The sequence below is a fragment of the Capricornis sumatraensis genome, chromosome 5 (genome assembly GCF_032405125.1).
Source record: "Capricornis sumatraensis isolate serow.1 chromosome 5, serow.2, whole genome shotgun sequence".
NCBI classification, from domain to species: Eukaryota; Metazoa; Chordata; class Mammalia; order Artiodactyla; family Bovidae; genus Capricornis; species Capricornis sumatraensis.
The window spans coordinates 93,009,265-93,023,004 of record NC_091073.1 but is presented as its reverse complement, the minus strand read 5'-3'; the positions used below and the strand labels follow the sequence as shown (position 1 = coordinate 93,023,004).

General features: G+C 38.2%; 1 protein-coding gene across 1 annotated transcript in view; it reads right to left on the bottom strand.

Moving 5' to 3' along the window:
* The window catches only part of LOC138079728 (hyaluronidase PH-20-like), a 45,983-nt gene extending 33,341 nt beyond the window's left edge, over positions 1-12,642 (bottom strand). Inside the window, exon 1 of the mRNA XM_068972420.1 lies at positions 12,378-12,642. Coding sequence (XP_068828521.1) covers positions 12,378-12,642 — 265 coding nt within the window. The remainder of the gene's footprint in view (positions 1-12,377) is intronic.
* Positions 12,643-13,740: the final 1,098 nt, after the last annotated feature.

The window sequence follows — 13,740 nt, the reverse complement described above, 5'->3', positions numbered from 1 at the left end:
GACTTAGTGACTAAACAACAACATCCTCCCTGAAGAGGAGCCTACCTACATGAGATCGCCATGGGTCACGACTCTATTTGCAGATCAGACTGACTCAAGCCCTAGTATGTGTTGTATGTTGCATTACCTTGGCTGCCTCTATGTGTCCTGTGGAAAAGTCCACTTAGAAAACAACATATTCTAGCTCAGACTTAAAACTGTCTTCTCTCAGCCTGACTGAAACATTTTTCTGAACTGTCAAATGTGATTTCTTTTTAGTCTTTTCCATTGGATTAATGAAATAAGCAAGTGGCATATAAGTGACATTTAAAACAAATATTAGCAAAACAAATTATTAATATAGAACCCAGATAGTTTTACAATGTTAAGTCATTATATCTTAGTTTGGCTAAACAGGCTGGTTCTGTTTCTCTTTCACTAGAGAGGAGAAAGAGCAGTTATCAAAAATCAAAGAAGCAGTATTTAAGAAGAGTATTTCTTGGCATCTAACTTACTTTGTCTATTGGCAGGTTTATTACATCTACACAATAAGAGTCATCATTAGTAACCATTATTATTGCTGAAATTAAACAATATACCTAGCACATCACATATATGTATCAAAATAGGCAACTAATGCTATCAAAAAGAAAAATTAACTAAAACATTGACATTCTGGTGCTGTTATAAAGGTATATGAACAATCCTTGTCATCTCTGCCCCTCTCTGCTTCTCTGTAAAAACCTGACCTCATTTACCCTTGTAGATGAGCACAGCAGGAGCTGCTGTCTGTCTCCACCAAGAACAGAGGTGAACAGGAGTGCCCTCTAATTTTCACCTGAGACCAGAGAAACAGGAACTCAGAGCAAGTGCGATAGGAGACTAAGAATCTGGTCAGTTTATGACAGGATGGGAGTGTCCTTGAAATTCACCAACGAGGAGAAAGCACAGAAGAGCAGGACCTCTGAGAGGCTAAAGAAATCAGCTATGGAAATACCCAAGAACATACATGAAGAAAATTGTAGGCTGTTCCACTTCAGAATTTTTGAAGAGTCTGAACCTAGTATAAGATCAGGGGATAAACCAAGTATGAGTTTGAGGGATGAGGACAAAATCTTTATAAGACTAATTTTTTTTTTTTTTTTGCTTAAAAAAAAAGTAAGCCAGATTAGACAGATCACAAGACAATGTCAAAGAGTTAAAATTTTAAAGACACATGCTCACTTGTCAACATAATTATGAGGTAATGAATCTCCCAAGGTGGTATTTAATTAATATTTTAGCTACTTAATGCATATTTATGGTCTGGACAAAAAAATCTTTTATTCAGTTGCGTATGGCTTATCTACTTTTAATTTTTAACACACAATTCTTATAATTGAGAAAATCCAAGATAATAAGTAATGTTTATGGAAGGCCTAAACTGCCTTAACTAGTGCGATATTTATTATATTTTAAATGCTAACATGAGTACAGCAAGACTTTCATTAAAATGTCATTAAGAGACAGTGTTTACAGGAAAACAATTTCAACCAAATCCTTAAAATCAGACAATCAACAACTGATCTGAAATCACCTAAGAGTTTTCTGTGAAAATAAATTATGGGATTTATATCACTCAGTAACACCCTGGAGTAAGAATAATTCTCATTTTCCAAATGAAGAAATAAGCATTAGAAAAAAATTAAAAGATGACCACCATCCCAAAGCTAGAAAACTCAGTTCTAGCTAATTCTGATGCTCAAGTTGTGCACAAGCCTCTCTATTATATGAGCCACTATCATAGAGATGAAACTATGAAACAAACACAGGACATATTCTTGAGAGTAGGCCCAAATATTTTAATTATCTAGTACTGTAGGTAGATGATGGACATCTTTCTGTTTGTATAATTAAACAGCATATGGCTATTAGAATTAGCCTCACTTGAAAGAAAGGAATTAAAATTCAGTCTAAATATCTTCAAAGGTATGCATTTAGTTAGACTCCAGTGCAGTTCTCTTGCCCCTAAACTATCGCTTAGTTTTGGTTTAGATAACATTTGCAGAATGGTTACTTCTTCTATTAATTTTTTTCACTCAACTCTTTTTGTGCATGTGCTTTAGCTTCAAATGATTAGAAGTGTTAGCACAGCAGTTGTGTCTTATGTTTGAACTTAGTTTACTTAGACTTCACCAGGAAAATAGAAGTATTGTATTATTTACTAACTTTCCACATACTGCAACCTAAAAGTTAGAATACATCATTTAAACTAAGAGACCAACACTTTACCTAAAGCAGAAGTAAGCTGAATTATTTGTGGAGGCCTTTCACCTCCTGGTTAATGTATGTGATCTTCTAACTTCGCCAACAGTGATTAAGTTAGTTATTGAAACTTGTTGTATAACTTTCTCAGAAAACTGTCATGTAGAATGGGCAAGTTCAAGCCTAAATACCTTTGGAGTTTAAAGCATGATACAGAAACTGAACAAAGTGAACTAGTTTGAGCCTAACTTCAGCCCCAGTCCTGAGACAAGTTGATGAGTGCTAATATTTTAGCTTTTCTTTTTCTTCCCCACCTCTCTTCCTTCCTTCTCTCTCAGACATGCTACATGTGTCAACACATTTAATACTAATATCAACCCTATGAAGGAGGCACAAGTATTGTCCCTATTTTACAGATGCCATTCCACTTCTTTATACCTCAGGCTGAGCAAATTTCCATTGAATCCCTGGGATTCAGATTTCAGAACTGTTTCTATTTCATTGACAACTGTTTCTATTTTCCTGGAGTGCCTTAATGCAGCAGGTCAGAAGAAAATCAGCCAGTTTCAAGGAGGCCCAGTGGGTTCTTCAGTTTAAGAGATCTATTTCATCAACAGTCTGACTAGAATTTTTAAAGCTTTAGAATAAAATTTTTAAATCCGAGGAAGAAAACTCCAGTGCCCAGGGAAGTATGACTGGAAGCAAAGTCCCAAAGCAGAGGTTTGGCTGCACCCCAGCTGGGTCCGGAGCTCTCTTGTCTCCTGGAGCGTCGGTCTGCAGTCACGTGTAGCCCTGGCAGCAGCTGGACAGAGGGTCATACACGGAGGGACACACCACACGTTAAACCCTTCCATAGTCCCACGAGTGGCAAAATTGAGGAGTTTCTATCATTTTCTTCACATATTTTTACCAAAATGACTGATACTTTAAATGTCTCCCACTTCACCCAGAAACACTGCCATGTATTCTACTCTCAGCTTTGCTGGTCTCTCTAGACTTTTGCTCTAACCCTCAGAGGTTAACGCGTCTGCCTCCAATGCGGGAGACCTGGGTTCGATCCCTGGGTCGGGAAGATCCCCTGGAGAAGGAAATGGCAATCCACTCCAGTATTCTTGCCTGGAGAATCCCATGGACGGAGAAGCCTGGTAGGCTACAGTCCAAGGGGTCGCAAAGAGTCGGACACGACTGAGCGACTTCACTACTTCTTTCTGCTTAAACAGTCCTGATACCTTCAGTTTTCCTCGGTGCCTTGCCTTTATTTCCCTGTTGAGAGCATTCTGATGGGCACCGTAGTCCTCCATCTGCTTAGGTTTAGATTCTGGTTTCTCCTCTGAACTGTCTTGAGATGTCTCTTGTCTTATTTGGGTTCTATAATCTCTACAACCCAAGTGAGGCTCCCCAACTTCCCTCCGATGTCTACATCTACTTGTTTGCAATTAGTTAAAACATACTGCATGATTCTGACCTTACCTGGCTCACACCCTCAGTTTCAATTATTTACTTCTCCCTTGCTCCAGTTCCTTAGCTAATTTGCTTCTGTTTCGATTTTCGTGAAGTAATAGTTTAACAGGCTCCCTCAGGGTCTTCATTTATTGCCTAAGGAAGAACTTCAGACTTTAAAGAGGGCTATCAAGGAGTGACTAAGGCATCTCAAACCACACCGTAAGTGTTGCCTACTTGATTTATTGATTGAACTATTTCAAATGGTGCATGTCAAGAGCAGAAGTGGAGTATACCAATGTAGACTAGACTTTTTTTTTTTTTTTTCATGCAGCATCTTAGTTTCCTGAGTAGGGATCATACCACCCTGTTCCCCTGCACTGGGAGCATGAAGTTTTTTTGTTTTTTTGTTTTTTTTTTAGGGAATAGCTGATAACAAGCAGTGTTGTAATCATTTCAGGTGAATAGGTGCATAGCAAAGCGACTCAGCCATACATATACATGTATCCATTGCAAGGGTGGAATCTTAACTACCTGCCTGCTAGGGAAGTCCTCAGATTCTATTTTTATGTGGTTTACATTCTAGTGAAGGAATCAGATAATAAGCAAAAACCAACCAAACAAATAATTTCAAAGTGATAAATGCTGAATTAGTCTGTCTGAGCTGCTATAAGAAAATACCACAGACTGGGTAGCTCATGAACAACACAAATTTTTCCTCACAGTTCTGCAGGCTGCAAGGCCTCAGATCAAGGTGCCAGCATGCTTAGGTGAGGGTCTTTTTCCAGGTTGCAGACTTCTCACTGTGTCTTCACATGGTGGAAGGAGGCTTGCAAGCTCTTCAGGCCTCCTGGATTAAGGCACCCATTCTTCATGATCTAAACATCTCCTGAAGGCCCAACATCTTAATATCATCCCAACAGGCATCAGGAGTTCAGCATATGAAGACTGAGGGAGTTCAAACATTCAGCCTGTAGCAAATGCTACTATAAGATTTAAAGAGAAAAATGAGAAAAAGCAGAGTTAAAAAGGCAATTCTTGTTCATTTTACAGTATACAATATATAAAGTTAATTCCTAAAGAGATTGTACCAATTAATACTTCCTCCAAAAATTGGTGCTTATTCCCCAGACCCAAACTAACACTGTATTATTATATTTTTCAAGTCTTTGCCAATCCAAGTAATATAAAAATAATATCTCATTATTTAATAATTATTTTATTTTGAGAAATTGGGTCATGCATCATTTTTTGTCATAATTTTTGGTCCATGTCCTTTTCCCGTGTTAGGTTTGAGTTGTTTTGAATTGATTTGATTCAGAACTCTTTATATATCACTAGAATTATTATTTTGTCATGTATTCCAAATATATTTTTCCAGTTCATGTTCTGAGTTGTTCATGGTATTGTTTCCATGTAAAGCAAGCTGCTTTTCTTTATGTTTGTTTCTAAATATTTGGAGAATAAATGAGACTTAGTTTAAGTTCCCCAGTAGCAGACCCTAAGAGGAGGTTTCATGTGCAAGTGATTTATTAGGAAAGCTTTTTCAGATAAAAACTCTCAGAGAAAGAAAGCCACAGAAGAAAGGGGACAAAACCAAGAAAGGATGTAGTTTCATGTAACGTCCTACAGAAGGCAGCATTAGCCTGATCACACTGCAGATCCAATTAAGGGCTTCAGGAAGCAAAATCATACTGAATATCTGGGAGCAAGGAGGAAGAAAAGCCACCGAATCTGGGGGAGGGGATGCACACAGACTATAATAGGAACTTTGGGGGACCTGCCAAGTGTCTGTTAAATTGTGTGGGTCAAAAGTCAATGAAAGGAAAGAATCGAGAAGTTCAAATACGGCGTTTGATTTCAATGTTTAAATTTATTATTATTTACTTGTGATCAGTTATTAAACAAGGTAACAGAAGGAATCCACCCAGTCAGGACAATTAAGTCCACCCTCACCTAGTCACCAGTGATTACTCCTTTTCTTCATCTCTCCCTAGATTTCCACAATCAGGCCTAACAGTGACAAAGCTATTGGGAAACTCAGTTTTCAATAAGTTGAAACCAACTAAGTAATTTCAGATGCAGATCTCGAGTGTATATGAAAAGATATAATGGACTGTGGGGGATGCTTGGTCTTTCAGGAACACAGAATTGAGTCCTGCGCTGTTACTCATAAAGAACATCCTTGCTTTATTTTTAGAGTAACTAGAAATAACCCCTGATGTTGATCTTCATTAATATCACAAATTATTTTCTTCTTGGAGGATGTTTAGTCTCCACTAAGGGAATGTCTTTCTTAATTCTCTTATGGAGCAAAATATAATATTGTGAGGTAAATATCATGCTGATAGCATCTGAAAAACTCTTATGACTCTTTTAATGACAGACACTTGTCTAGCACAAAGCACTACACAGTTTAGGACTGCCCTTTCCCAACTGTCACTTCCAGGTATGCACCTTGTGTGGATTTTCTATCTCCCTTAATGATTTTAACATACATCTTTGACTAAAATAACTGAATTACTGCCCTTTGTTCTAACACATATTTTTCAAGTGTCTCCTGAGTGACTGCTCTGAGCTCGACCTAGGAATACAATGATGAATTCACTCTGACTTAGGGAGTTTCAGTGAGTAGAGGGAGAAAAAGGAAATGAAAAGAAAGTGTCTATCATGTAGGACATAGTAATTCAGAGACTGCTTATTATTCCCCACTCTCTTGTTCCCTTTTAGTAGTGATAGATTTTAATCTAATCTAATGGATGCCAGAAATACAGATCACATTTAACAGCCTTCCTTAAAGCTAACTGGGGGTCGGGTGACCGAATTCTGTTCAAAGATATAAGCTGATGCATCATGTGATAGTTTCTGGGAAATTTTCTAAAAAGAGTATGAGTTGTTTTCTTAACATTCTTCACAGGTGGTCAGTGAAGAAGTTTCTTTAGTATCATTTTGACCTCATGGATTTAAATATATTGGATGTGTTTCAATCTATTGCAGTTATTTCTTTAGTGATTCTCAAATATTCTCCTCTTTGGCAGTGGCTCTTTGAGTTGTCTAGTGAGTACTTTTGATACAATCCTAGTGACCCCCAGCAGAACCCTTGCTTTATAGAATAACAAAATATTTCAGACACATTTTGTACTTTCCCTGTCTTAGGCCTGGAATCAGACAGTTTCCTAAGAGATCCTAGTTTCTTTTATGGGTAAATGATATTTAGATGTTTGAGTTTGAGAGCTAAGGGTGTATTGCTTATAGTTAATTTAACAGTTTTTTCTCAAATAAATAAAAGAACACTGACTATGTGATATCAGAATCAGTCTACTTGCAGGTTATATTTGTCTATAAATTAGTAAGAAGAAATTTGGTGCAATAAGAAATAGAAAGTAAAAAAGATAAAACAATCCTATTAAAAATCACATCAAAAAGATGTGAATTGATTTGGAATAAAGTTACCAAAGAGATGAAAGATATGTATTCTGAAAACTATGAAACATGGAGGAAATTGAGGAGGACACCAAGAAGTGGCAAAATATCCCATGCTCTTGGGTTGAAAGAATTATCGTTGTATAAATGGCCATATTACCCAAAAGCAATATACAGATTTAAAGTGATTTCTGTCAAAATACCTATGATATTTTTCACATATAATCCTAAAATTCACATGGAAGCACAACTGACCTTGAATTGCCAAAGCAATCTTGGGAGAAAAGAACAAAGCTGCAGTTATCAGGCTCGCAGACTTCAAGCTATGCTACAAAGCTTCAGTAACAAAATGAGCCAGGAGGTAGATGGCCTTCCCCAGTGTAAAGTGATTGGAGATTCATTCCCTGAAAAAGGCTTCATAAAAGTTATTCACAACACCGCAGGGTGTGACTCAACAATTCTGTCTCTGAGTCCATCCGTGTGTCTATCCACACATACTGTACCCTTTTTTCCTCCTAATAAATAAACACTTTACTTGCTTCATTACTTTCTGTCTGTGTGGAAATTCTTTTCTGCAAAGCCAAAATGCCAGGACCATTGTCATTGACCACTGGCCTAGTGGCTGGAATCTGGTAGTCTCACCATCATGACTCAGCCTCAATCTCTGCCTGGGAACCCAAGCCCAGCCTCAAGCTGTTGCAGCCCAAGGCCATCTGAGATCAGAAACAGCATGGTACTGGTACAAATATAGAATAGAGAACCTAGAAACACACACACACACACACATACACACACACATACTAATGGTTAATTAATCTATGACAAAGGAGGAAAGAATATAGAATGGAAAATAGTCTCTTTAATAAATGGTGCTGGAAAAATGGGACAGCTACATGTAAAACAATGAGGTTAGAACATTTCCTCACACCATATACAAAAATAAACTCAAAATGGATTAAAGACCTAAATGTAAGACCTAAAACCATAAAATTAGAAGAGAAAATAGGCAGAACATACTTTGACATAAAAGATTGTAGCAATACTATTTTGGATCTGTCTCCTAAGTCAAAAAATAAATAAATATATAAGCAAAATTAAACAAATTGGAGCCCAATAAAAAAAAAGAAAGAAAGAAAACCGTTGACAAAATGTAAATATAACATATAGAATAGGAGAAAATATTTGCAAATGATATGATTGATAAGGGATTAATATCCAGCATATGTAAATAGACCTAATGAAAACATAACTAGTTTAAGTTCAAAAGAAAAATTTCTAAGCCTGGGTATTTCTTTATGATATTGTCACTTCATTACTCTGAGTCATACAGACTTTTATCTACCTCAAAATAGAGATAGGATTGCCTATTGCAGTTTTTATGAGGATCAATATTGATAGTGCTAGATGATAATAGCTAACATTTGGTTGGGAACTTCTATGTGCCAGATTTCATGCTAAGTGTTTTATCTGCTTGATACGATTAAACTGTATACAAGGAAAAAAGATACCAAAATGACCTCCCTTTTATGAAAGAGAACACTGAAGATTAGTGAACCTGAGCACCTTGCTGTTTCCATAAAGGAAAGTTAGGACAGTCCCAAGAAACTGCGGTCATTAAGCATCTTTAGAGGTGGATTTCTTGTCCAGGAACAGTGAGCCAAATTAAACAGAAAGTCTGCAGCTGGAATATCTGGGGACTGACTGAACATAACCAGTAGTCACAGCCCAAATTAATAAAAATATATAAAATTCATGGTCAAAAGTTGAATGAAAATGTTCGAATTCCATTGCAAGAAGAGAAAACTAGGCAACTCAGAATCCAGACAGGGCTCTTTTGCAAACTAGCTCTTTGACTTTGCCAAGTGATTTATTCTCCTCAGGCCTCAATTCTTCACAGAGGAGTTGAACTATGTGATTTCAGAGGCTAAAGAACTCTGATAAGAAAAGAACTATAATGTTGGAGAGTGACTTTGCAATAACTCACTATAAATGTGCAGAGTTTAAAAAAAAAGAAAACCTGTAACAAATGTATAACTTCCACTGTTCAGGTTTCTGAATCAGTCATTCATTCATTCAAATACTTATTGGGCACCTACTGTGTACCAGGCACTGTACCAAGTAGTGTCCTGGCAGTGAACAAAGCGAAGTCTTCATTTTCCTAGTTTAGAAGACAGAAATAAGCAAATATACAATCTATACTATGTCTTCAGTGATAAATGCTACAGACCAGAGAATAAACAAGGGAAGCTGATGGTGAAGGGAAGTATCCCACCTCAGTGCCCTCTAGATTCTTCTGTGAACAGATCAGGCCCACTCCCAAATGTTCACCTCTCACCCATTTGCTGAAATACCCTCCCCCAAACATCCCCACAGTCAACTCTCTATCATTCAAACAGGGTCTGCTAAAGCTGCCCAATACATGAAAATCCCACTCTCCCTCATTCCACTTTTTCTGTTTTTTCCCCATAAATCTAACATCTGAAACAAATTGCTAGGTTAGGTGTTGACTGTCTCCTCCTCCAGAAAGACTATGAGTTCTAAGAAGGCAAGGCTTTTTGTTTTGTTCAAGGATATATTTCAAAGCCTAGAATAGCGCCTAATAAGAAGTAAGGTTTAATAAATCAGTGAGTCAGTTCAGTCACTCAGTCGTGTCCAACTCTTTGGGAGCCCATGAATCGCAGCACGCCAGGCCTCCCTGTCCATCACCAACTCCCGGAGTTCACTCAGACTCACATCCATCGAGTCGGTGATGCCATCCAGCCATCTCATCCTCTGTCGTCCCCTTCTCCTCCTGCCCCCAATCCCTCCCAGCATCAGAGTCTTTCCCAATGAGTCAACTCTTCTCATGAGGTGGCCAAAGTACTGGAGTTTCAGCTTTAGCATCATTCCTTCCAAAGAAATCCCAGGGCTGATCTCCTTCAGAATGGACTGGTTGGATCTCCTTGCGGTCCAAGGGACTCTCAAGAGTCTTCTCCAACACTACAGTTCAAATGCATCAATTCTTCAGCACTCGGCCTTCTTCACAGTCCAACTCTCATATCCATACATGACCACTGGAATTCATGTACAAATTGATTAATATGTGAATAAATGAATGAAGATGACATGGAAAGACTTCTCTGAAGTGGTGAATAGTAAAACTTGATATTTAAAACTCAAAAGTTAAGGAAAGTTGTTAATTAAATTTTGCCACATGCAGTTGATGAACAATTATGTGGCTTTAAAGTACTTAAATTCTAACTTATATTAAATAGCAAAAAAATATTTACAATATATGGTTAAGCGAAAAACATGAGATGCAAGAATACACATATATTATTCTTATATATTATTTAGAACCATGTTTTTGAAATGTCTTTATAAGAAAAGCTAGCAAGAAATATATCATGAGTTACCAGTATATATTATAGTGATTTTTGGTTATTTTTTGGTTATTTCCATTATATTCACAAATTTTCTGTAATGTGTTTTCTAAAAATAAATAATGAAAATATTTCAAAGTTAATCTGCATAATGCTACCTGTCTCCTATGGTATTATAATTTTCATTTGATTTGTATTGTACATTTAGAAATTAGACCTTCACAATGTCGGTAACCCCTGACAAGCAGGGACCCAGAGTTGAAAAGTAAAATCTATATTACAAATATTTCACAAAAAGATAAAGGAGGTGGGAAAGGAGATTGAATCAACTCTCATGCCTTCTATAATAGCATCATACCTGTCTTGAGTTTACCTTTCATGTAGATCGTCTCTAGGAGAAGGAAATTCTATCAATTGAAATGGTGCCTTTCAAGAGAATGGAGAAGGCAATGGCACCCCACTCCAGTACTCTTGCCTGGAAAATCCCATGGATGGAGGAGCCTGGTGGGATGCAGTCCACGGGGTTGCTAAGAGTCGGACACGACTGAGCGACTTCACTTTCATTTTTCACTTTCATGCATTGGAGAAGGAAATGGCAACCCACTCCAGTGTTCTTGCCTGGAGAATCTGAGGGACAGGGGAGCCTCGTGGGCTACTGTCTATGGGGTCACACAGAGTCGGACATGACTGAAGCAACTTAGCAGCAGCAGCAGCAAGGGAATACATGTATAAGTGATTATACACAGAACATAACATCAGGAAGAGGAAATTGCCCAAGACCTCATTTCATTCTAAGTGTCTCCATTATTTTGGTGATCCAGAGAAGATAACTGAAGATTTAGCAACATGTATTAATAAAGTACGCATGGGATGTGTTATCTCACTTATTCCTCAGAATAATTAAGAATCATATTACCAAATTTCAGATTATAAAAGGGGGAAATATGAATAGCTTTCCCAGAGTCAAATAACCAGATTGATAATGAAACAATGATTTAAATTAGATTTAAACTGATTATAAACCCACTGCTATAAACTCACATATGGGGACCAAAATACCCAGTATTTCTTGATAGGACCCCTTCCTAGTTGCATTTCTGGGTCCCTTAAATGCCATGCATTAAAATATTTTTTATTAATGATTTTTACTTGCAAAAGACACCAACCCTACTTTTATTAACATGTCTCCAGTTTCTACATCTAGAGCAATATCAGCCTAGGCAAGCATAAATACTATCCTGAAGTCTTTCACTTTATTTACATGACCAGAGTCTTTGAGGGAGGGAATCGTGGTGGGTGAGAGAGGTGCCATATTGGAATAGATGTCTTTGCAGGGAGTTGGTTACATCTCCCCTTGCCTCAGTTCCTGAGCCCTTGTGAGAAGTCACAACAGGAACTGCTTATTGAGCAGTTCTGCACTCATTGAGCCCAGGCAAGGAGAAGAAGCCTGAAGAAGTTTGAGCATAATGCTGGAACAGGAATTCTGCATTTAATTCTCTTCAGCGGACCAGGTGACCAGGTCCCTAAGGTGACGCCATTTGTTAAATCAGATAATTGCTTAGTAATATGTCCTTAAGTAAATTGCTACCTGGAAGGGCAGTCATTGAAATTAATAATTTAACATTTAGATATATACTTTTATTTATCAATGTTTATATGAAGACTAAAATATATTATTTCTAGGTTAAAAACAACTTAAACCTTCTACCAAGGAAGAAAGGTACATTGATTTAACTACTGGATCTGGTTTCTTAGCCAAATTAGAGCCAAAGAATGCAATGTTTCCTGTTTATATCAAGTGACATACATGTCTACTTATAGTGCCTCTCAATGGATTTCATGTAAGAAAAAAATTGTCACAAGTTTCATCTCTTCTCTAAGTGACTAGTCTAGAGGCCACACAATTCCCTTTAAGCTCAATTATCTCACCACTGACTGCTCTTAGATAACCTGTAAAAACCAGCAGACACAGTGTGAGTAGCGAGCCCGAAAAAGAGGAAGGCCCCGAGCAGCCGTCAGCCGTCTGCATTTCTCTGCAGTCAGCCCGCTGGTATCCCTGATAACAATGACAGGAGAATCTCTCCACCAGCACTGCCAGGTCTGTGTCAGATGCTCTGCCTTTCACGGTAAATGCTCCATCCTCTGAAGCCTCTATGTGGTAACTCGCAGGGTTCAGGTGAAGGTAATCAGGCATTTTCCATACCTTCCTTAAGCATCTCCCGTTATTCCTGCAGACATGAAGGCTTCATACCTCAGCGGCTCTGGTCATATTGCTATGTAGCTCCCTAAATCAAAACTCGCAAATTGCTTCACCTTTAATATAGTTGCCCTAGAAATGTAGGAACAAATAGGATTTAGTGTTTTTCTAGTACTGGTAGGGTTAGGACATCTAGACCCACAAGGCAGCTCTTTGGATTTGACTGACAATGGATTGGTTCCAGCCAGTGAACTCAGGCTCAGGTGCTGTAACACAGGGGATCCAGACCCAAAAAGATAAAGGTGATCATGACAGGAGATGGAAAATAAATTGCCTTAGCCTAACTGAGCTTGGAAATGGGCCCCAGCATCAGCATACATGAGCTTGTGCTGTGCTCAGTGGCTCAGTCCTATCTGACTCTGCAACACCATAGATTGCAGCCTGCCAGGCTCCTCTATCCATGGGATTCTCCAGGCAAGAAAACTGGAGTGGGTTGCCGTTTCTTCCTCAAGGGGATCTTCCCAACCCTGGGGATCAAATTCATGACTCCTTTGTCTCCTACATTGCAGGCAGAGTCTTTACCTCTGAGCCATTAGGGAAGCCCCATAAGTGACCTTGTCTTCTTCTAATTTATATTTTTTTCTTCTTCCTTCTAAAACCCAAGTTAATGGGTGTGAAAAAAAGAGGAACAAACCGAAATTTAGAAATCATGCCAGAATTGTTGTCCTCTGGCCACCTTTCAGCTGTGTGTACTTTTCAGGATTGTATTAGAACCCGAATTACTCTGTTCTACCAAATTATTCTTGACCATCAGCCTGAGCCTTCTGGATTTTCCTGTTAAGTTATGCTCAAACATAGACTGCCCTTGGATCTAGCCTCCTCTATACAATTCAAACACAGGGACACCTAGAAGGCTGACCAAGTAATTTGTGTGTGTTTCCTATTGTGTATTCTAAACAGAGGCTCCTGGTTTTGCACCCAGCTTCCTGATGGCTTATCAGGAGCCACATGGGCTAGAGGGGAAATATCACATTCTCATATGTGGACAGAGGAGACTTTAACTTTATATTGTCACAGGTAATTTCATAAACAACA